The sequence below is a fragment of the Asterias rubens genome, chromosome 6 (assembly GCF_902459465.1).
Source record: "Asterias rubens chromosome 6, eAstRub1.3, whole genome shotgun sequence".
Classification (NCBI taxonomy): domain Eukaryota; kingdom Metazoa; phylum Echinodermata; class Asteroidea; order Forcipulatida; family Asteriidae; genus Asterias; species Asterias rubens.
In genome coordinates, this window is record NC_047067.1 from 15,956,100 (window position 1) to 15,978,112 (window position 22,013).

Genomic DNA, 22,013 nt, shown 5'->3' on the forward strand with positions numbered 1-22,013 from the left:
AAAAAATGTTAGCAGAGCGAGATTTCGATCCGGGAACCTCTGGGTTATGGGCCCAGCACGCTTCCACTACGCCACTTTGCTAGCTTACAAAGTGATGCAAAATAGTGTACAAAACCATCTCAAAAATAGGATTTCACATTTTGAACACACTTACTTAAAAAATGTTAGCAGAGCGAGATTTCGATCCGGGAACATCTGGGTTATGGGCCCAGCACGCTTCCACAGCGCCACTTTGCTAACTTTACAAAGTGATGCAAAATAGTGTACAAAACCATCTCAAAAATAGGATTTCACAAATTGAACACATTTACTTAAAAAGTGTTAGCAGAGCGATACTTCGATCCTCGGACCTCTGGGTTATGGGCCCAGCACGCTTCCACTGCGCCACTTTGCTAGCTTACAAAGTGATGCAAAATAGTGTACAAAACCATCTCAAAAATAGGATTTCACATTTTGAACACACTTACTTAAAACATGTTAGCAGAGCGAGATTTCGATCCGGGAACATCTGGGTTATGGGCCCAGCACGCTTCCACTGCGCCACTTTGCTAACTTTACAAAGTGATGCAAAATAGTGTACAAAACCATCTCAAAAATAAGATTTCACAAATTGAACACATTTACTTAAAAAGTGTTAGCAGAGCGATACTTCGATCCTCGGACCTCTGGGTTATGGGCCCAGCACGCTTCCACTGCGCCACTCTGCTTGCTTACAAAGTGATTCAAAATAGTGTACAAAACCATCTCAAAAATAGGATTTCACATCTTGACCACATTTACTTAAAAAGTGTTAGCAGAGCGAGATTTCGATCCGAGAACCTCTGGGTTAAGAGCCAAGCACGCTTCCACTGCGCCACTCTGCTTGCTTACAAAGTGATGCAAAATAGTGTACAAAACCATCTAAAAAATAGGGTTCCACAATTTTAACACATTTACTTAAAAAGTGTTAGCAGAGAGAGAGATTTCGATCCGGGAACCTCTGGGTTATGGGCCCAGCACGCATCCACTGCGCCACTCTGCTAGTTTACAAAGTGATGCAAAATAGTGTACAAAACCATCTAAAAAATAGGATTTCACATTTTGAACACATTTACTTAAAAAGTGTTAGCAGAGCGAGATTTCGATCCGGGAACCTCTGGGTTATGGGCCCAGCACGCTTCCACTGCGCCACTCTGCTTGCTTACAAAGTGATGCAAAATAGTGTACAAAACCATCTCAAAAATAGGATTTCACATTTTGAACACACTTACTTAAAAAGTGTTAGCAGCGCGAGACTTCGATCCTCGGACCTCTGGGTTATAGGCCCAGCACGCTTTCACTGCGCCACTCTGCTTGCTTACAAAGTGATGCAAAATAGTGTACAAAACCATCTCAAAAATAGGATTTCACATTTTGAACACATTTATTTAAAAAGTTTTAGCAGAGCGAGACTTCGATCCTCGGACCTCTGGGTTATAGGCCCAGCACGCTTCCACTGCGCCACTCTGTTGCTTACAAAGTGATTCAAAATAGTGTACAAAACCATCTCAAAAATAGGATTTCACATTTTGAACACACTTACTTAAAAAGTGTTAGCAGAGCGAGACTTCGATCCTCGGACCTCTAGGTTATAGGCCCAGCACGCTTCCACTGCGCCACTCTGCTTGCTTACAAAGTGATGCAAAGTAGTGTACAAAACCATCTCAAAAATAGGATTTCACATTTTGAACAAATTTACTTAAAAAGTGTTAGCAGAGCGAGATTTCTATCCGTTAACCTCTAGGTTATGGGCCCAGCACGCTTCCACTGCGCCACTCTGCTAGCTTACAAGTGATGCAAAATAATGTACAAAACAATCTCAAAAGTAGGATTTCACAATTTGAACACATTTATTTAAAAAGTGTTAGCAGAGCGAGATTTCTATCCGTTAACCTCAAGGTTATGGGCCCAGCACGCTTCCACTGCGCCACTCTGCTAGCTTACAAGTGATGCAAAATAGTGTACAAAACAATCTCAAAAGAAGGATTTCACAATTTGAACACATTTACTTAAAAAGTGTTAGCTGAGCGAGATTTCTATCCGGGAACCTCCAGGTTATGGGCCCAGCACGCTTCCACTGCGCCACTCTGCTTGGTTACAAAGTGATGCAAAATAGTGTACAAAACCATCTCAAAAATAGGATTTCACAATTTGAACACATTTACTTAAAAAGTATTAGCAGAGCGAGATTTCGATCCGGGAACCTCTGTGTTATGGGCCCAGCACGCTTCCACTGCGCCACTCTGCTTGCTTACAAGGTGATACACATTTACTTAAAAAGTGTTAGCAGAGCGAGATTTCGATCCGGGAACCCCTGGGTTATGGGCCCAGCACGCTTCCACTGCGCCACTCTGCTTGCTTACAAAGTGATGCAAAATAGTGTTCAAAACCATCTCAAAAATAGGATTTCACAATTTGAACACATTTCCTTAAAAATTATTAGCAGAGCGAGGTTTCGATTCTCGGACCTCTGGGTTATGGGCCCAGCACGCTTCCACTGCGCCACTCTGCTTGCTGCACAGTTATGCAAATTTGTTTTCAAAACTTTTTAAAGAAACTGGATTACACAATAATTTGGAAACACTTAAAAAAAAAAAAAAAACTGCGCCACTTTCCTTGCTTACAAAGTGATTCAAAATAGTGTACAAAACCATCTCAAAAGTAGGATTTCACAATTTAAACACATTTAAATTTCTTTAAAAAGTGTTAGCAGAGCGAGGTTTCGATCCTCGGACCTCTGGGTTATGGGCCCAGCACGCTTTTACTGCGCAGCTCTGCTTGCTTACAAAGTGATGCAAAATAGTTTACAAAACCATCTCAAAAATAAAATTTCACACTTTGAACACATTTACTTAAAAAGTGTTAGCAGAGCGAGATTTCTAATAATAATAATTAACCATTCTTATATAGCGCATAACACATAGAAATCAAACATGTCCCTAAGCGCTTCTGAGAAAAACACAACAGAATACAAAGACAAGACGTACTGGGTAACAAATAAAATGGATGAATTAAACGATAAATAAGTGCGTCTTTAAAGCAATCTTAAACCTAATAATGGAATCAATGTTTTTTATGTGTTCCGGGAGATTGTTCCATAAGGTTGAGGCAGTGTGAACGAAGCTGCGTTCACCATATGATTTGGTTATCACTGGTGGAATAACAAACAACTTTTTCTTGTTAGAACGAAGATTTCTAGAAGGTGTGTACAATGTTAACAGCTCTGTCAAATAAGGAGGCGCAAAATCATAAAAACATTCATATGCTAACAACAATATTTTGAATGAAATGCGAGAGTGAATAGGTAGCCAGTGTAAGTCTCTTAGAATAACAGACACAGGTTCATGTTTCCTAATACGATAAATAAGACGAGCTGCAGAGTTCTGCACAACCTGCATCTTCTGCACTTGACGAGCCGAGATCCCAGAAAGGAGGCTATTGCAAAAATCAAGATGACACACCACAAAAGCATGAATCAAACGTTCAGTAGTGTGTTTATCTATCAGGTTGCGAATTTTCCCGATTTTGTGAAGTGCAAAAGATGCTGATCTGCATTTCTGTGAAACAAAACTGTCCATAGTGAAATTATCATCAAATATTGCACCCAAATTACGACACTTCCTGACAGAATTAACCTGTGTGCCATCTAAATCAATGAATGATATGTGATCTGTGGAACGAAAACGGGAAGATATGTGAAGGAATTCAGTCTTGTTGCTATTGAGCTTAAGACCGTTGATTTGAGACCATTCCTTAATTGCTTGAACACAGTCAACCATCTGAGTAATAACATCACATGCTTCTGAATGTTTAAATGCAATATACAATTGAGTGTCATCAGCGTAGAACATTTTATGAACATTATGATTGTCAATTAGTGACTCTAGTGGAGCAGTGTACAGTGTAAACAACAGGGGACCTAGCACAGAACCTTGAGGTACCCCTTGAGCAATACAATAACTTGACGATTGTTCATTTCCTATAACAACAGTGTGGTTACGATTTGACAAATAAGACTCAATCCAGTCGAGTGCCTTACTGCGAATACCAAACCTTTGCGACAATCGTTGCAGCAAGACATCATGCTTGATGGTGTCAAACGCAGACGAGAAGTCTAAGAGGACAAGTATGACTTCCTCGCCCTTATCAAGTGTCAACAATACATCATTTGTTATTCGCAGTAAGGCAGTTTCAACACTATGGAATGATCTGTACCCAGATTGAAATTTTGCGTGGAGTTCATGATCATTTAAGTACCGTTGCAACTGTAAAGCTGCCATTCTTTCTAATGTCTTAGCAAAGAACTTCAAGTTTGCAATAGGGCGGTAATTATTAAGTACATCAGAATCACATTTCAAGCCTTTGAGAATTGGTACAATGTTTGCAAGTTTGAATTTTTCAGGAAAACAACCACTATTAAATGACTCATTGATAACAAAAGTAATGATAGGTGTTAGTTCATGAAGACATTTCTTTAGCAGGTGAGTTGGGATCGGGTCAAGATTACACGTCGTTGAAGTAGAGTTAGTGATAACTTTCAAGACTTCTTTTTCAGTGACACGCTTAAATTTGTCAAATGAAAAAGTTGTCTGGTGTTCAGGAAGTCGATCAGTGTCAGTAGGTGAAGATGACTGCAATTCTGCAGTTATCTTGTTGACTTTTTCAGCAAAGAATTGAATGAACCGCTCAGGAAGAGGAACTGCACTGCCATGATTACTCGGAAGAACCTTTGCAGAGCGTGGGCGGGTTAGTTGATCCACTTTTCTGAACAGTTCACGGTTACTGCAGTCTTTCAGCTGATCTCTGTGGTGCCACTTTTTAGCAGATGATAGTTTATTGTTGTATTGATGAGAGGCACTTCTAAAAATCTGACGATCAATTTCTAGGCCTCTTGGAGAAAAGGCCTTCCTTTCCAGTGCTCGCAGTTGTTTTGCAGTACGAAGCTCGTCATTGAACCAAGGGGACTTAGGATGACACCTGAATATACGTGAGATCATCGGAGCATGCTTATCAAGAAGAGCAGAAAGGACACGCCCGTATTGATCGATAAGGGTTTTAGTGTCATTTGATGGGGAGACACACAACTCAGATTGCAGAATGTCATCGCGAAAATGATCAATGTTAATATCACGAATTTTCCGCATGTTGATGGTGATTTTCACAGGTCCAGGCTTACGTATGTGCAGGGAGCATTTAACAGCTACATGATCAGATGGAAGGTAGCTGGTTGAGCCGACAACGCTGACGAAACTTTCAGTGTCACGAGAAAGAATGAGGTCAAGTGTGTGACCACCTTGATGTGTGGGAAAGGACACGTGTTGCTTCAAGTTGAGGGATGTGATGAGGTCCACAAACTGAGTAGCGCTGCGATCAGTTTCAGTGTCAACGTGAAAGTTGAAGTCTCCAACGATCAGAAGACGATGGGGAGTTGACATCAGTTGCTCCAAGAAAGTTGAAAACTCTTGGAGGAACAACTGGTCTGTTATCTCTCCTGTGCTCGTTCTTTGAGGGCGATATAAAACAACCAGATGCACTGGAGTTTGTTGGCGTGAAGTCAATAGCAGGTTGATGTGCTCAAATGAAGAAAATTCTGGATATTCAACTGTTCGAACCTGGAAAGATTTGTTGACACAAACACCAACGCCTCCACCCGCACGACCCACACGTGGCTTGTGGTACCATGCATAGTTCTTAAGTGTGGATAGAAGTTGTGCCTGCGTAAAGTCATCCCGCTCATCTCCAGAGCACCATGTCTCTGTGACAGCTAATATGTCTATGTTGTCACCAATGACAAAGTCACATAGCATATTAACTTTGTTTGTTAAGGATCTGGCGTTCCAGAGGGCAAATCTTACATGTTCAGCATCAGAGACTATCCGTTAACCTCTAGGTTATGGGCCCAGCACGCTTCCACTGCGCCACTCTGCTAGCTTACAAGTGATGCAAAATAGTGTACAAAACAATCTCAAAAGAAGAATTCACAATGTGAACACATTTACTTAAAAAGTGTTAGCAGAGTGAGGTGTCGATCCTCGGACCTCTGGGTTAAGGGCCCAGCACGCTTCCACTGCGCCACTCTGCTAGCTTACAGAGTGTTGCAAAATAGTGTACAAAACCATCTCAAAAGTAGGATTTCACAATTTGAACACATTAATTTACTTAAAAAATGTTAGCAGAGCGAGATTTCTATCCGGGAACCTCTAGGTTATGGGCCCATCACGGTTCCACTGCGCCACTCTGCTAGCTTACAAAGTGATGCAAAATAGTGTACATAACCATCTCAAAAATAGAATTTCACATTTTGAACACATTTACTTAAAAAGTGTTAGCAGAGCGAGATTTCGATCCTCGGACCTCTGGGTTATGGGACCAGCACTCTTCCACTTCGCCACTCTGCTAGCTTACAAAGTGATGAAAAATAGTGTACAAAACCATCTCAAAAGTAGGATTTCACATTTTGAACACATTTACTTAAAAAGTGTTAGCAGAGCGATATTTCGATACGGGAACCTCTGGGTTATGGGCCCAGCACGCTTCCACTGCGCCACTCTGCTTGCTTACAAAGTGATGCAAAATAGTGTACAAAACCACTCAAAAATAGGATTTCACAATTTGAACACATTTACTTAAAAAGTGTTAGCAGAGCGAGATTTCGATCCTCGGACCTCTGGGTTATGGGCCAAGCACGCTTCCACTGCGCCACTCTGCTTGCTTACAAAGTGATGCAAAATAGTATACAAAACCATCTCAAAAATAGGGTTCCACAATTTGAACACATTTACTTAAAAAGTGTTAGCAGAGCGAGATTTCGATCCTCGGACCTCTGGGTTATGGGCCAAGCACGCTTCCACTGCGCCACTCTGCTTGCTTACAAAGTGATGCAAAATAGTATACAAAACCATCTCAAAAATAGGGTTCCACAATTTGAACACATTTACTTAAAAAGTGTTAGCAGAGCGAGATTTCGATCCTCGGACCTCTGGGTTATGGGCCAAGCACGCTTCCACTGCGCCACTCTACTAGCTTACAAAGTGATGCAAAATAGTGTACAAAACCATCACAAAAATAGGTTTCACATGTTGAACACATTTACTTAAAAAGTGTTAGCAGAGCGAGATTTCGATCCTCGGACCTCTGGGTTAAGGGCCCAGCACGCTTCCACTGCGCCACTCTGCTTGCTTACAAAGTGATGCAAAATAGTGTACAAAACCATCTCAAAAGTAGGATTTCACAATTTGAACACATTAATTTACTTAAAAAATGTTAGCAGAGCGAGATTTCTATCCGGGAACCTCTAGGTTATGGGCACAGCACGCTTCCAATGCGCCACTATGCTAGCTTACAAAGTGATGCAAAATAGTGTACATAACCATCTCAAAAATAGAATTTCACATTTTGAACACATTTACTTAAAAAGTGTTAGCAGAGCGAGATTTCGATCCTCGGACCTCTGGGTTATGGGACCAGCACGCTTCCACTGCGCCACTCTGCTTGCTTACAAAGTGATGCAAAATAGTGTACAAAACCACTCAAAAGTAGGATTTCACATTTTGAACACATTTACTTAAAAAGTGTTAGCAGAGCGATATTTCGATCCGGGAACCTCTGGGTTATGGGCCCAGCACGCTTCCACTGCGCCACTCTGCTTGCTTACAAAGTGATGCAAAATAGTGTACAAAACCACTCAAAAATAGGATTTCACAATTTGAACACATTTACTTAAAAAGTGTTAGCAGAGCGAGATTTCGATCCTCGGACCTCTGGGTTATGGGCGCAGCCCGCATCCACTGCGCCACTCTGATAGCTTACAAAGTGATGCAAAATAGTGTTCAAAACCATCTCAAAAATAGGATTTCACATTTTGAAAACATTTACTTAAAAAGTGTTAGCAGAGCGATATTTCGATCCTCGGACCTCTGGGTTATGGGCCCAGCACGCCTTCACTTCGCCTATCTACTAGTTTACAAAGTGATGCAAAATAGTGTACAAAACCATCTCAAAAATAGGGTTCCACAATTTGAACACATTTACTTAAAAAGTGTTAGCAGAGCGAGATTTCGATCCTCGGACCTCTGGGTTATGGGCCAAGCACGCTTCCACTGCGCCACTCTACTAGCTTACAAAGTGATGCAAAATAGTGTACAAAACCATCACAAAAATAGGTTTCACATGTTGAACACATTTACTTAAAAAGTGTTAGCAGAGCGAGATTTCGATCCGGGAACCTCTGGGTTTTAGGCCAAGCACGCTTCCACTGCGCCACTCTGCTTGCTTACAAAGTGATGCAAAATTGTGTACAAAACCATCACAAAAATAGGATTTCACATTTTGAACACATTTACTTAATTCCACTGCGCCACTCTGCTTGCTTACAAAGTGATGCAAAATAGTGTACAAAACCATCTCAAAAATAGGGTTCCACATTTTGAACACATTTACTTTAAAAGTGTTAGCAGAGAGAGATTTCGATCCGGGAACCTCTGGGTTATGGGCCCAGCACGCATCCACTGCGCCACTCTGCTAGCTTACAAAGTGATGCAAAATAGTGTACAAAACCATCTCAAAAATAGGATTTCACAATTTGAACACATTTACCTAAAAAGTGTTAGCAGAGGGATATTTCGATCCTCGGACTTCTGGGTTATGGGCCCAGCACGCTTCCACTGCGCTGCTCTGCTTGCTTACAAAGTGATGCAAAATAGTGTACAAAACACTCTCAAAAATAGGATTTCACAACTTGAACACATTTACTTAAAAAGTGTTAGCAGAGCGACATTTCGATCCTCGGACCTCTGGGTTATGGGCCCAGCCCGCTTCCACTGCGCCACTCTGCTAGCTTACAAAGTGATGCAAAATAGTGTACAAAACCATCTCAAAAATAGGATTTCACATTTTGAAAACATTTACTTAAAAAGTGTTAGCAGAGCGATATTTCGATCCTCGGATTTCTGGGTTATGGGCCCAGCACGCTTCCACTGCGCAGCTCTGCTTGCTTACAAAGTGATGCAAAATAGTGTAGAAAACCATCTCAAAAATAGGATTGCACAATTTGAACACATTTACTTAAAAAGTGTTAGCAGAGCGAGATTTCGATCCTCGGACCTCTGGGTTATGGGCCCAGCCCGCTTCCACTGCGCCACTCTGCTAGCTTACAAAGTGATGCAAAATAGTGTTCAAAACCATCTCAAAAATAGGATTTCACATTTTGAAAACATTTACTTAAAAAGTGTTAGCAGAGCGATATTTCGATCCTCGGACCTCTGGGTTATGGGCCCAGCACGCTTCCACTTCGCCACTCTGCTAGCTTACAAAGTGATGCAAAATAGTGTACAAAACCATCTCAAAAATAGGATTTCACAATTTGAACACATTTACCTAAAAGGTGTTAGCAGAGCGAGATTTCGATCCTCGGACATCTGTGTTATGGGCCCAGCACGCTTCCACTTCACCACTCTGCTAGCTTACAAAGTGATGCAAAATAGTGTACAAAACCATCACAAAAATAGGTTTCACATTTTGAACACATTTACTTAAAAAGTGTTAGCAGAGCGAGATTTTATCCGGGAACCTCTAAGTTATGGGCCCAGCACGCTTCCACTGCGCCACTCTTATAGCTTACAAAATGATTCAAAATAGTGTACAAAACCATCTCAAAAATAGGATTTCACAATTTTAACACATTTACTTAAAAAGTGTTAGCAGAGCGAGGTTTCGATCCTCGGACCCCTGGGTTATGGGCCCAGCACGCTTCCACTGCGCCACTCTGCTTGCTTACAAAGTGATGCAAAATAGTGTACAAAACCATCTCAAAAAATGGATTTCACAATTTGAACACATTTAAATTTCCTTAAAAAGTCCTAGCAGAGCGAGGTTTCGATCCTCGGACCTCTGGGTTATGGGCCCAGCCCGCTTCCACTGCGCCACTCTGCTAGCTTACAAAGTGATGCAAGATAGTGTTCAAAACCATCTCAAAAATAGGATTTCACATTTTGAAAACATTTACTTAAAAAGTGTTAGCAGAGCGATATTTCGATGCTCGGACCTCTGGGTTATGGGCCAAGCACGCTTCCACTGCGCCACTCTGCTAGCTTACAAAGTGATGCAAAGTAGTGTACAAAACCATCTCAAAAATAGGATTTCACATTTTGAACACATTTACTTAAAAAGTGTTAGCAGAGCGAGATTTCGATCCTCGGACCTCTGGGTTATGGGCCCAGCACGCCTCCACTGCGCCACTCTGCTAGCTTACAAGTGATGCAAAATAGTGTACAAAACCATCTCAAAAATGGGATTACACATTTTGAAAACATTTACTTAAAAAGTGTTAGCAGAGCGATATTTCGATCCTCGGACCTCTGGGTTATGGGCCCAGCACGCTTCCACTGCGCCACTCTGCTCGCTTACAAAGTGATGCAAAATAGTGTACAAAACCATCTCAAAAATAGGATTTCACATCTTGAACACATTTACTTAAAAAGTGTTAGCAGAGCGAGATTTCGATCCTCGGACCTCTGGGTTATGGGCCAAGCACGCTTCCACTGCGCCACTCTGCTAGCTTACAAGTGATGCAAAATAGTGTACAAAACCATCTCAAAAATGGGATTACACATTTTGAAAACATTTACTTAAAAAGTGTTAGCAGAGCGATATTTCGATCCTCGGACCTCTGGGTTATGGGCCCAGCACGCTTCCACTGCGCCACTCTGCTAGCTTACAAAGTGATGCAAAATAGTGAACAAAACCATCTCAAAAATAGGATTTCACATCTTGAACACATTTACTTAAAAAGTGTTAGCAGAGCGAGATTTCGATCCTCGGACCTCTGGGGTATGGGCCCAGCACGCCTCCACGGCGCCACTCTGCTAGCTTACAAGTCATGCAAAATAGTGTACAAAACCATCTCAAAATTAGGATTTCACATTTTGAACACATTTACTTAGAAAGTGTTAGCACAGCGAGATTTCGATCTTCGGACCTCTGGGTTTTGGGCCCAGCACGCTTCCACTTCGCCACTCTGCTAGCTTACAAAGTGATGCAAAATAGTGTACAAAACCACCTCAAAAATAGGATTTCACATTTTGAACACATTTACTTAAAAAGTGTTAGCAGAGCGACATTTCGATCCTCGGACCTCTGGGCTATGGGCCCAGCACGCTTCCACTGCGCCACTCTGCTTGCTTACAAAGTGATGCAAAATAGTGTTCAAAACCATCTCAAAAATAGGATTTACACAATAATTTGAACACACTTCAAAAACAAAAACAACATTCAAAAACTGCGCCACTTTGCTTGCTAACGAAGTGATTCAAAATAGTGTACAAAACCATCTCAAAAATAGGATTTCACAATTTTAACACATTTACTTAAAAAGTGTTAGCAGAGCGAGGTTCCGATCCTCGGACCTCTGGGTTATGGGCCCAGCACGCTTCCACTGCGCCACTCTGCTTGCTTACAAAGTGATGCAAAATAGTGTACAAAACCATCTCAAAAATAGGATTTCACATTTTGAACACATTTACTTAAAAAGTGTTAGCAGAGCGAGATTTCGATCCTCGGACCTCTTAGTTATGGGCCAAGCACGCTTCCACTTCGCCACTCTGCTAGCTTACAAAGTGATGCAAAATAGTGTACAAAACCATCTCAAAAATAGGATTGCACATTTTGAACACATTTACTTAAAAAGTGTTAGCAGAGCGATATTTCGATCCGGGAACCTCTGGGTTATAGGCCCAGCCCGCTTCCACTGCGCCACTCTGCTAGCTGACAAAGTGATGCAAAATAGTGAACAAAACCATCTCAAAAATAGGATTTCACAACTTGAACACATTTACTTAAAAAGTGTTAGCAGAGCGAGGTTTCGATCCTCGGACCTCTGGGTTATGGGCCCAGCACGCTTCCACTGCGCCACTCTGCTTGCTGCACAGTGATGCAAATTTGTTTTCAAAACTTTTTTTAAAAACTGGATTACACAATAATTTGGAAACACTTAAAAAAAAAAAAAAAAACTGCACCACTCTGCTTGCTTACAAAGTGATTCAAAATAGTAAATTATTTGCACCGCTGTGTTCGTCCTGGGCTCCGGTCTCTACATGGATTGAGGACTGGGTAGAAAAGGTTCTAAACGTAGAAACCAGAACCGGGAGCGAAAAGGGGTAGGGTGGGTGGGGTAAAAAGAATTCCCCAAAACCCAAAACCCAAATACAAAAAGGGGGTCCGCCGGACAGTCCCACCGCTATTGACGCCCTCACCTTAGCCCAGCCAGAATCGCGACTGACAAAGAGTCAGTCGCCCTCAACGCCCACAGCGGTGCAAATAGTAAATTATTTGCACCGCTGTGTTCGTCCTGGGCTCCGGTCTCTACATGGATTGAGGACTGGGTAGAAAAGGTTCCTCACCCGCACCCAGGATCCGCACGCCACTGTCACCCACTTTCCCCCCATCTCTCATCCAACTCTCACACCGTCGCTGCTTGCCCTGCTGGAGATTTAAAAGCCTTCTCAGCCTTGAAGCCGGAGTTTAGGGCTGATAGAACTCCCCAGCCTGGTCTGCTGGCGATGGCCGCTCCTTTCCTTCATCCTCAATGGCCTTCCTTATTAAAAGAACCGTGGTGCGGCGCCTGGTTACTCTATCCATCTATCCAAGTGTGGTGTCTGTACGCTCACTGTGTCACCCATCCGCAGTGATCCGTCACTTCCTGGTCCGTGGCTCCCTGCAACCGCAGAGTGGCTGCTACTCCCGCCCTTCCACCGTAGGGTCTTAAGACGCGGTCACCCGGATCTTACGAAGCTGAGAAGTATAGTTTGAGGCGATTCGTGGGGCCGTTTCCAGTGAACGGCTTGTTAGTCAACGACCTGTGATCCGGTGTAGATGTCCGTATCCCGTGCAAACCTGACCACGCCTTCCAAAGCCCCTGCCGGGTCCATTTCACTATCTAATTGGGGATTACAACGAGAGATGAGCCACCTTGCCGCACAGTTTGGCCAATAGTGTGGCTGAGAAGAAGATCTCTGCCATAAATCTTAGTGATTTCACTGGTCTTCGTTCACCCTAGGTCTTCCGACCTACCTCCTGCCAACCATAGGCACAAGAAGAAGAAAGCCAAGTCCTTGTACAAAATGAACTGCCCCACGAAGTGTACATGGTCGGTCTCCTGAAGCTTTTTTATTCACTTCCTGATTTCGTTTGCGAGCCACCTGATCCTGTCCGAGAAAATGGGGACTGCTTGTCTGGGCGTCACCCGGGCTTGCTCAAGCCTCGTTGCCTTTAAATATTTCCGCACTCGAAAGGAAATACAAGGGTTGCCCCATTGTGAATTCTGCCGCCAAGGAAGTGTCTTTCCACCTGTGTTGAAATAGGCCCTGATCTTACCAATGTATGAATCGACTGTTCCGGCTGAAAGATGTCGCTCACACCCACAGCCAAAAGGTCCACTTTTTCAAAAATTTCCGCAACCCAAGGCATGAACCTGTGTTCGACCCTTTGAGTCTCGATCCGCTAAAAACTTAGCCACACCCTCTAGGGTCGCTGAATCGAGCCCTCGCCGTCAGTGAAATAGCCTGAGCTATGATTGCTCCAAAGAAAGGTCGACAAACTGCTTATCAAACTCCTTTTCTGCGTATTGAATGTCAAACTTGTCAAAACGATCGTCCAACTCTTTAAGACTCTCCTTGACCCGGTCGAGCTTGAGAGACAAGGAAAGGAAAGAAAACAGTACGGTTACCAAAACCTGTTTGGGGTAAAAGGAACCTGAGCTAAATATCTAAATCCACGTGCACTCCGGTACGCAAGACCAAAACTGACCTGAGTCATCTTTGCAGTCGTCTCTGTGATTTCATACTCCCACAAACCGTTAAATGAACCTGACCTACTAGGTCTGACTGAGTTATACAATCATTGGAGAGAGGAGTTGCTGAGGCAAGAACTCTCAGCAACTCCTCTACTCATGCACCGCCAGCCTTGCTGATGTCGTTTACACCTCCGTCTAGAACCGCCAACTCCGGCTTCTTTGCTCGACAGGGCTCTGCCAAAACGCTGCACAAGACTCCCAATCTTGCTCCGCCATTTACCCTCAACCTGGCAACCAGCGACGCTGGCCAACCAAATCCCCTCATACCCTTGAACATCAAATCAGATACTAGAAGCACTGGGTGTTGAGCGGCAAACGAACCTCCCTCGAAATCCGACCATCCGCAGGAAAACGACAAAACGCCAAAAGAGCACTTCATCGCGCACCGGTTGAGTTAAATGAACAGGTGTGACCTCATCCAACTCGACCATAAAGGAGCAACACTCCCGGACAAAAGGGAAGTAGCAATGAACACTAAAATGAAGCTTGGCATTTTCCGACAAAGTGCTGCATCTTTTTCAGAAGCACCGAACCTGCTTTCAACATGTCCTCCCTAACATGGGCGAATGAGCACTTCTTCTTATCCGTGATCCAGAAAGATAGGGAGTCTGAAGAAAAAAAAACCTAGACCCAAATGCATCATCCATGAAACCGGCTGCAATTGGCTCTTCTTCAGGTTGATGAAGTATCCAAGTGACTGCATGTAACAGACTACATACAACGCTCTAGCAGCCTTTTGACTCGAGTCGCTTATCGAGCCCTGCAAACAAACAAAAACAAACATTCTGCCTTTAGGAACAAGACTTCCCCTCTCCAGCACACTCTTCAATGAACCGTTCGACGATCCAAACTTCTGTGTGAATGCCCCTGTTTTTTAACCAGGTTGAGAGACAAAACCCAAGTGAGGAATATATGTAGGCACTGTTTTTGAAACCGAACGGGAGAGTAGTGTCAACAAAATGGAATCCCGCCCACTCGAAGCCACAGAAGGTCCTAGACCTCTCATTTAGAAGGATTTGTTTGTATCCCTGAGCGTCGTCGATTCCCGAGAACTTTCCACCTCGACTAATCGATTCCACAGTATCCCCCAATGGAACTAATTTGAAAGGTGTATCCTTACACCAGATGTTCGGTCCCTTCATCGACAAAACTGGTCTGTTTTGGGGTGGTTCGATGGTGAGCGCATTGACACACCTCGGCGGTTTCGTGCTTTTTACCGCCCCAAAAGCTCCACTGACCCTTCTACAAGGCGCTTCGAAATTGTCTCATTAATGAAAGGGGTGAATTCCTTGCAAATAGGGGCGTTAGAAAAGTACCTGGGTGGAAGGATAGCCGAGTCAAAGGTTCTACCCCGGTATTTCCCTCTAAAGGGTTGGGAAAACTCAAACAGGTCTACGCCCTGACGCAACCATCGCCCTATCTGCTGGCCGGCGTGAGGGCGCTCAGTCAATATGTCATTCCACGCCTGGGGATGATCGTGCAGACCTTCCAGCTACAAAATAAATCTGGGTCTCGAAACCGCAGGGCTTGAAAATTAGGCCGGCAAACACCTGAAAGAACTTTAGCAGGACTTGGCTATGATCCATCGGGGGGCCCTGCAACAACTCATGATATATCTACCCAGAAACACGAACCTCTGCGCCGCCTTGCAGCCTGAGCTGCAACATGGTCAAAGGGGTAGCAAGATGAGCGCTCCCACACATGGGTTCCCAATATCTTCAAGAACCGCCTATACTCCTAGGTTTAATCAAGAGAGAAACCGTTCAAAGCACAGCTTGTAAAACATTTCCAACGGCCAACGACCGATCTATAAAATATATAAAAAGGAAACAAAACTCAGACAATAAATAATGAATACATTTCACATAGAAATGCCATTCTTAGCGCCAACTGCCAACCGCTCAAATTGTTTTATTTGACACACTAAACCACAACACTACAAGCGACTCAGTGTTCTACGTGCAATTTTACTTTTTTTTTTTTTTTTTTTTTTTTTTTTTTTTTTTAGTAAGTGGGGGGGGGGGGGGGTGCGAGGCATTCCTCGAACAAACCTGAATATCTAATAATTCCCCACTTTAGAACATGCACATAGAAAACCCAAATATCATCCCGAGGCTCCCTTCCCCCGATGTACGTTGACTAAAAGTCCACCATGCCAAACCGGCTCAAGAAAACTTTGAGTATTTCCTTGCAGTCTCGATAAAAATTTACCCCTTTTTCGGCAACGGAAACAGACATCCGTGTCTCTCGGCACATACAACTGCTTCTCTTTGATGTCCTCGGGTGATAGAGGAGCGAACTCGGAGACGTACTTACGAAGGAGAGCCATAACATAAGCTACGTTACGATCGTAGAGCCATAACATAAGCAACGTTACGATCGTAGAGCCATGACATAAGCTACGTTACGATCGTAACCGGTCTCGGGAAGCCTTGAGCAACTGAAGCCTGCCAGGCTTATGGACTTTCAATGCCGACTTTGCCTGTATTGAACAAACGTGATACCAGTGCAAACAATCTGCCAAACCTCCTTTAAGAAGCTTCTTTTATTGAGCTCTAGTCTTATAGGAACCCCATTAACCGGGCCAGTTTCGTATATTATGGTGCCAAAACCGCTATAAAGGCACTCCCCATTTAGAACTCTCTCAGACCATACTCAATGCATAAACGCAACGCCATTCATACTAAGGGGTAACTGAGGGGGTGCTCCCCCTGAGCCGTACCTATAAATACCGCCCTCTTACCAAGGCTAACTAAGGCCAAAGGCCAAACCAACAGAGGCACCAAACTTTCAGAGTGCACACCTCCAAGTCCATTTCCTAGGGCCTTCCCCTGCTGCCCGCCAAAACCGGAAGTGTGGCATTCCCCGTTGCCTTTCCTTTTATTTCTAACTTTATAAGATACGAAAGTCCTACTCCCCTACTAGCTAGCCTTTTTGGCCGGTAATCCACCCTTCCATTGACCATCATTCTGTCCCCACTGCGTTACTCTTAAGGGATCGTAGCCACCCTATGTCTGTAGATAACAACTTTGAATGGGTATAATTTCCGCTTTTTCGGAGCCTTCCCATAGTTCTTTGCCCTCCTTCTGCTATGTTGCTTGTGTTTGCTTATACATCTGACGAAGACCCGGTGTGGATCAAAGCTAAGGTCATCTCCCCTACTGGCTCTACACAAGTATATAAACTTATTTTGTACGTCTAAAAGCTTCAAATCATGATCTCTGGATGTAGGCACTCTCCAAATACTAGACCTCATTTTGCCTGTAGAGATTTTCCAGCGTCCATTGGCCGATTAAACCAAAATACGCCTAAACCTAAGGGGGCACTCCCCGTTTTTCCCTAACTTCCAAGGCCCAAGCAAGGGGGACGCCCCAGTGCCGGCCAAGACCAAAAGAGAGGGGCAATCCCCGTTTAGAAACAGCCATTTTCAGGGCTCATTACTCAGGGCAATCCCTCATTACGCAAGGCCTACCCAAGTGGGGCACTCGCCATCCAAAGGTTTTTTATTTTTTTATTTTTTTATTTTTTTATTTTATAGTATTATTAATGGGATCACCCCCCGATGAAAAACCAAAGATGGTCACTCCCCATTTCAAACACCCGTTTGTTTGTTTGTTTGTTTGTTTGTTTGTTTGTTTGTTTTTTTTTTTCCGGGTTTAATACTTGGGGCTCTCCCCGATTAAAAAGCAAAACAAGAAGATGGGCTATTCCGTCCCCAATTAAAACACAAATTTTTCTGGGTTCATTACTGGGGCACTTCCCGAAAGAAAGCTAAACAAAGATGGACACTCCCAATTAAAAACACCCGATTTTTCGGGTTCAATACTTGGGGCACTCCCCGAAGGAGCTAACCAAAGATGGGAACTCCCCATACTTGGGGCACTTCCGGATATAAAACTAACCAAAGATGGGCACTCCCCATTACATAACCGATTTGTCGGGTTCAATCCTTGGGGCACTCCCAGAAGGAAAGCATATCAAATATGTTAAATTTGCATCGGGATAAAGAATATTAATTTTTTGTTTTTATTGCTGTAGAATTGCAAGGGTCGTGGGTTCGAATCCCACCCGCGTAAAAATGCCTGTGATTTTTTTTTTTTTTTTTTTTTTCACAGGACTCGGGGAAAGTACTGAGTATACAGTGATACACACATCGGTGTATATGGGTAAAAACCAAAAATTAACATATCGAAGATGGACACTCCCCATTTAAAACACACGATTTTCCGGGTTCAAAACTTGGGGCACTCCCCGAAGAAGATGGGCACTCCCCGTTTCAAACACCCATTTTCCGTGTTCATACTTGGGGCACTCCCCGAAGGAAAACCAAGGATGGGCACTTCCCATCTTAAACACCCAATTTTCCGGGTTCAATCCTTGGGGCACTCTCAAAAGGAAAGCTAACCAAAGATGGGCACTCCCCATTTAAAACACACAATTTTCAGGGTTCAATACTTGGGGCACTCCCCGAAGAAGATGGGCACTCCCCATTTCAAACACCCATTTTCCGGGTTCATACTTGGGGCATTTCTGAACATAAAACTAAACAAATATAGGCACTCCTGTAATGTCTTAATAGACTAACGAATTAAATCAACACTATTAAAAGCAATAATATACGAATTCATTCTTTGCATCAACATGTGCTTTATTCTCTGTTCCTCAGTTTTCCATTCTGCCTCCGTGTGACCTTACACGAGGTCAACTCATTTGCATAACCGAGTGTGATCACGTGAACACTACACTCCCCATTTAAAACACCCGATTTTTCGGGTTCATTACTTGGGGCGTTCCCCGAAGGAAAGCTAAACCAAAGATGGTCACTCCCCATTTAAAACACACACATTTTGGGTTCATACTCGGGGTATTTCCGGATCTAAAGCTAACCAGAGATGGGCCCTACCCATTTTTTATTTTCTTTCGGGTTCGTAACTTTGGGGCACTTCCCGATGTAAAGCTAACCAACGATGGGCACTCCCCGTTTAAAACACCCATTTTCTGGGTTTATACTTGGGGCACTTCCCGATACATGCATAAAGCAAACAAAAATGGGCACTCCCCATATTTACACCCGATTTTTCCGGGTTAATTATACTTGGTGCACTCCCCGAAGGAAAGCTAACCAAAGATGGGCACCCCCCCCCCTTTTAAAACGGCCATTGTTTCGGGTTCATTACTTGGGGCACTCCCCGATGTAAAGCTAAACAAAATGGGCACTACCAATTTAAAACACCCACTTACCATGTTCATTACTATGGGGCACTACCCATGCCTTATGCAAGGCTCACCAAGGATAGGCACTCCCATTTAAATTACAAGTTTTTCCGGGTTTATCTAAAACATGGATGCAAAGCTAACCAAATAAAAGGGGGGCTCTCCCCATTGGAGCACTGAACTCCGGACCATTATCTAGGGTACCGATCCGAAGCGCCGAATATTTCGGATCTCAAAAGCTCTGCAGTTTAACCCCAACAAGCTACGGCAAAGAACAAAACCTGGCGCCAAGCACGGAATTTTTTAACTAACTAGCACGACCCTCAATGGTGCATAAAGTTATCTCAACACACCACCATCCTCGATGGTCCTCTCTACCCCGATAAAATCAATCTTGTATGTCTGTGTGCGCGCTGGCACTTGCACTTACACTCATGTACCCACTCATGCGACACCCATGGGCCCGCAAGCAATCCACCGACCACCATAGACCCTTGATACCACCAAGAAACGTGCCATTGTTAACCTCTCAACGATTTTACAAAGGGTGCCATTATGTCCCATACAAATGCACCCAAGCGCAAAAGGACTGGCCGCCATTGTGCCCGGCAAGTGAAACACATGTTCCCTCACATGGGTCTAAATAGTCGAAAATAAGAAAATTTACCTTTCCTTCCCGAAAGCATATACTATAGATACTACCTTGGTCCTAAGCCATCGACACCCACCCAGTGGTTTCACCATTGCCGTCCACTCCAGATTTCCCAATGGTAATTCGGGCACGAGGAATAAATCTTTTTAAAACTTTGGGACCTTCCGCCCAAAACGTCCATCCGGTGGACACCAGACTCGCGACTGACAAAGAGTCAGTCGCCCTCAACGCCCACAGCGGTGCAAATAGTGTACAAAACCATCTCAAAAATAGGATCTCACAATTGTAACACATTTTACTTAAAAAGTGTTAGCAGAGCGAGATTTCGATCCGGGAACCTCTGGGTTATGGGCCCAGCACGCTTCCACTGCGCCACTTTGCTTGCTAACAAAGTGATTCAAAATAGTGTACAAAACCATCTCAAAAATAGGATTTCACAATTGGAACACATTTAAATATCCTTAAAAAGTGTTAGCAGAGCGAGGTTTCGATCCTCGGACCTCTGGGTTATGGGCCCAGCACGCTTCCACTGCGCCACTCTGCTTGCTGCTCAGTGATGCAAATTTGTTTTCAAAACTCTCTAAAAAAACTGGATTGCACAATAATTTGAACACACTTCAAAAACAAAAACAAAATTCAAAAACTGCGCCACTTTGCTTGCTAACGAAGTGATTCAAAATAGTGTACAAAACCATCTCAAAAATAGGATTTCACAATTTTAACACATTTACTTAAAAAGTGTTAGCAGAGCGAGGTTTCGATCTGGGTTATGGGCCCAGCACGCTTCCACTTCGCCAACACTTCGTAGCACACTTCAAAAAAAAATATAAAAAAATGCGCCACTCTGCTTGGTTACAAAGTGATGCAAAATAGTGTACAAAACCATCTCAAAAATAGGATTTCACAATTTGAACACATTTACTTAAAAAGTATTAGCAGAGCGAGATTTCGATCCGGGAACCTCTGTGTTATGGGCCCAGCACGCTTCCACTGCGCCACTCTGCTTGCTTACAAGGTGATACACATTTACTTAAAAAGTGTTAGCAGAGCGATATTTCGATCCGGGAACCTCTGGGTTATGGGCCCAGCACGCTTCCACTGCGCCACTCTGCTTACTTACAAAGTGATGCGTAATAGTGTTCAAAACCATCTCAAAAATAGGATTTCACAATTTGAACACATTTCCTTAAAAATTATTAGCAGTGCTAGGTTTCGATCCTCGGACCTCTGGGTTATGGGCCCAGCACGCTTCCACTGCGCCACTCTGCTTGCTTACAAAGTGATGCAAAATAGTGTACAAAACCATCTCAAAAATAGGATTTCACAATTTGATGTACAAAACCATCTCAAAAATAGGATTTCACAATTTGAACACATTTACTTAAAAAGTATTAGCAGAGCGAGATTTCGATCCGGGAACCTCTGTGTTATGGGCCCAGCACGCTTCCACTGCGCCACTCTGCTTGCTTACAAGGTGATACACATTTACTTAAAAAGTGTTAGCAGAGCGAGATTTCGATCCGGGAACCCCTGGGTTATGGGCCCAGCACGCTTCCACTGCGCCACTCTGCTTGCTTACAAAGTGATGCGTAATAGTGTTCAAAACCATCTCAAAAATAGGATTTCACAATTTGAACACATTTCCTTAAAAATTATTAGCAGAGCGAGGTTTCGATCCTCGGACCTCTGGGTTATGGGCCCAGCACGCTTCCACTGCGCCACTCTGCTTGCTTACAAAGTGATGCAAAATAGTGTACAAAACCATCTCAAAAATAGGATTTCACAATTTGAAGACATTTAAATATCCTTAAAAAGTGTTAGCAGAGCGAGGTTTCGATCCTCAGACCTCTGGGTTATGGGCCCAGCACGCTTCCACTGCGCCACTCTGCTTGCTTACAAAGTGATGCAAAATAGTGTACAAAACCATCTCAAAAATAGGATTTCACAATTTGAACACATTTACTTAAAAAGTATTAGCAGAGCGAGATTTCGATCCGGGAACCTCTGGGTTATGGGCCCAGCACGCTTCCACTGCGCCACTCTGTTTGCTTACAAGGTGATACACATTTACTTAAAAAGTGTTAGCAGAGCGAGATTTCGATCCGGGAACCTCTGGGTTATGGGCCCAGCACGCTTCCACTGCGCCACTCTGCTTGCTTACAAAGTGATGCAAAATAGTGTTCAAAACCATCTCAAAAATAGGATTTCACAATTTGAACACATTTCCTTAAAAATTATTAGCAGAGCGAGGTTTCGATCCTCGGACCTCTGGGTTATGGGCGC

At 43.5% G+C, this 22,013-nt stretch overlaps 1 protein-coding gene and 18 non-coding genes across 19 annotated transcripts; all 19 read right to left on the bottom strand.

The window, feature by feature from the left end:
• Positions 1-1,572: 1,572 nt before the first annotated feature.
• On the bottom strand, positions 1,573-1,644 carry Trnai-uau. Its single transcript has one exon. It is a non-coding gene; the product is annotated as a tRNA-Ile (tRNA).
• An 814-nt stretch (positions 1,645-2,458) lies between these two features.
• On the bottom strand, positions 2,459-2,530 carry Trnam-cau. The gene has a single exon. It is a non-coding gene; the product is annotated as a tRNA-Met (tRNA).
• A 683-nt stretch (positions 2,531-3,213) lies between these two features.
• LOC117291374 lies at positions 3,214-5,825 on the bottom strand. Its single transcript, XM_033773024.1, has 2 exons — positions 4,072-5,825; positions 3,214-3,241 (listed from the first exon to the last, which is right to left on the bottom strand). The coding sequence occupies exons 1-2, from the start codon at positions 5,823-5,825 to the stop codon at positions 3,214-3,216; spliced, it is 1,782 nt and encodes a 593-aa protein (XP_033628915.1).
• A 203-nt stretch (positions 5,826-6,028) lies between these two features.
• On the bottom strand, positions 6,029-6,100 carry Trnak-cuu. Its single transcript has one exon. It is a non-coding gene; the product is annotated as a tRNA-Lys (tRNA).
• Positions 6,101-6,655: 555 nt separating this feature from the next.
• Positions 6,656-6,727, bottom strand: Trnam-cau. The gene has a single exon. It is a non-coding gene; the product is annotated as a tRNA-Met (tRNA).
• An 84-nt stretch (positions 6,728-6,811) lies between these two features.
• On the bottom strand, positions 6,812-6,883 carry Trnam-cau. The gene has a single exon. It is a non-coding gene; the product is annotated as a tRNA-Met (tRNA).
• Positions 6,884-7,122: 239 nt separating this feature from the next.
• Trnak-cuu lies at positions 7,123-7,194 on the bottom strand. Its single transcript has one exon. It is a non-coding gene; the product is annotated as a tRNA-Lys (tRNA).
• Positions 7,195-7,438: 244 nt separating this feature from the next.
• Positions 7,439-7,510, bottom strand: Trnam-cau. The gene has a single exon. It is a non-coding gene; the product is annotated as a tRNA-Met (tRNA).
• Positions 7,511-9,092: 1,582 nt separating this feature from the next.
• Positions 9,093-9,164, bottom strand: Trnam-cau. The gene has a single exon. It is a non-coding gene; the product is annotated as a tRNA-Met (tRNA).
• A 550-nt stretch (positions 9,165-9,714) lies between these two features.
• Trnam-cau lies at positions 9,715-9,786 on the bottom strand. Its single transcript has one exon. It is a non-coding gene; the product is annotated as a tRNA-Met (tRNA).
• Positions 9,787-9,876: 90 nt separating this feature from the next.
• Positions 9,877-9,948, bottom strand: Trnam-cau. The gene has a single exon. It is a non-coding gene; the product is annotated as a tRNA-Met (tRNA).
• A 240-nt stretch (positions 9,949-10,188) lies between these two features.
• Trnam-cau lies at positions 10,189-10,260 on the bottom strand. Its single transcript has one exon. It is a non-coding gene; the product is annotated as a tRNA-Met (tRNA).
• A 239-nt stretch (positions 10,261-10,499) lies between these two features.
• Positions 10,500-10,571, bottom strand: Trnam-cau. The gene has a single exon. It is a non-coding gene; the product is annotated as a tRNA-Met (tRNA).
• Positions 10,572-11,392: 821 nt separating this feature from the next.
• Positions 11,393-11,464, bottom strand: Trnam-cau. Its single transcript has one exon. It is a non-coding gene; the product is annotated as a tRNA-Met (tRNA).
• Positions 11,465-11,860: 396 nt separating this feature from the next.
• On the bottom strand, positions 11,861-11,932 carry Trnam-cau. The gene has a single exon. It is a non-coding gene; the product is annotated as a tRNA-Met (tRNA).
• Positions 11,933-20,202: 8,270 nt separating this feature from the next.
• Trnam-cau lies at positions 20,203-20,274 on the bottom strand. The gene has a single exon. It is a non-coding gene; the product is annotated as a tRNA-Met (tRNA).
• Positions 20,275-20,927: 653 nt separating this feature from the next.
• Positions 20,928-20,999, bottom strand: Trnam-cau. Its single transcript has one exon. It is a non-coding gene; the product is annotated as a tRNA-Met (tRNA).
• A 387-nt stretch (positions 21,000-21,386) lies between these two features.
• On the bottom strand, positions 21,387-21,458 carry Trnam-cau. Its single transcript has one exon. It is a non-coding gene; the product is annotated as a tRNA-Met (tRNA).
• A 90-nt stretch (positions 21,459-21,548) lies between these two features.
• Trnam-cau lies at positions 21,549-21,620 on the bottom strand. Its single transcript has one exon. It is a non-coding gene; the product is annotated as a tRNA-Met (tRNA).
• Positions 21,621-22,013: the final 393 nt, after the last annotated feature.

Bases quoted from the DNA above. Each gene is read 5' to 3' on its own strand.
- LOC117291374 (XM_033773024.1), bottom strand. From the start codon at position 5,825: ATGCTATGTGACTTTGTCATTGGTGACAACATAGACATATTAGCTGTC. The intron at 3,242-4,071 runs GTTTGGTATTCG...CTTATTTGACAG, and splicing joins CTGCAACGATTGTCGCAAAG to AGCTGTTAACATTGTACACA.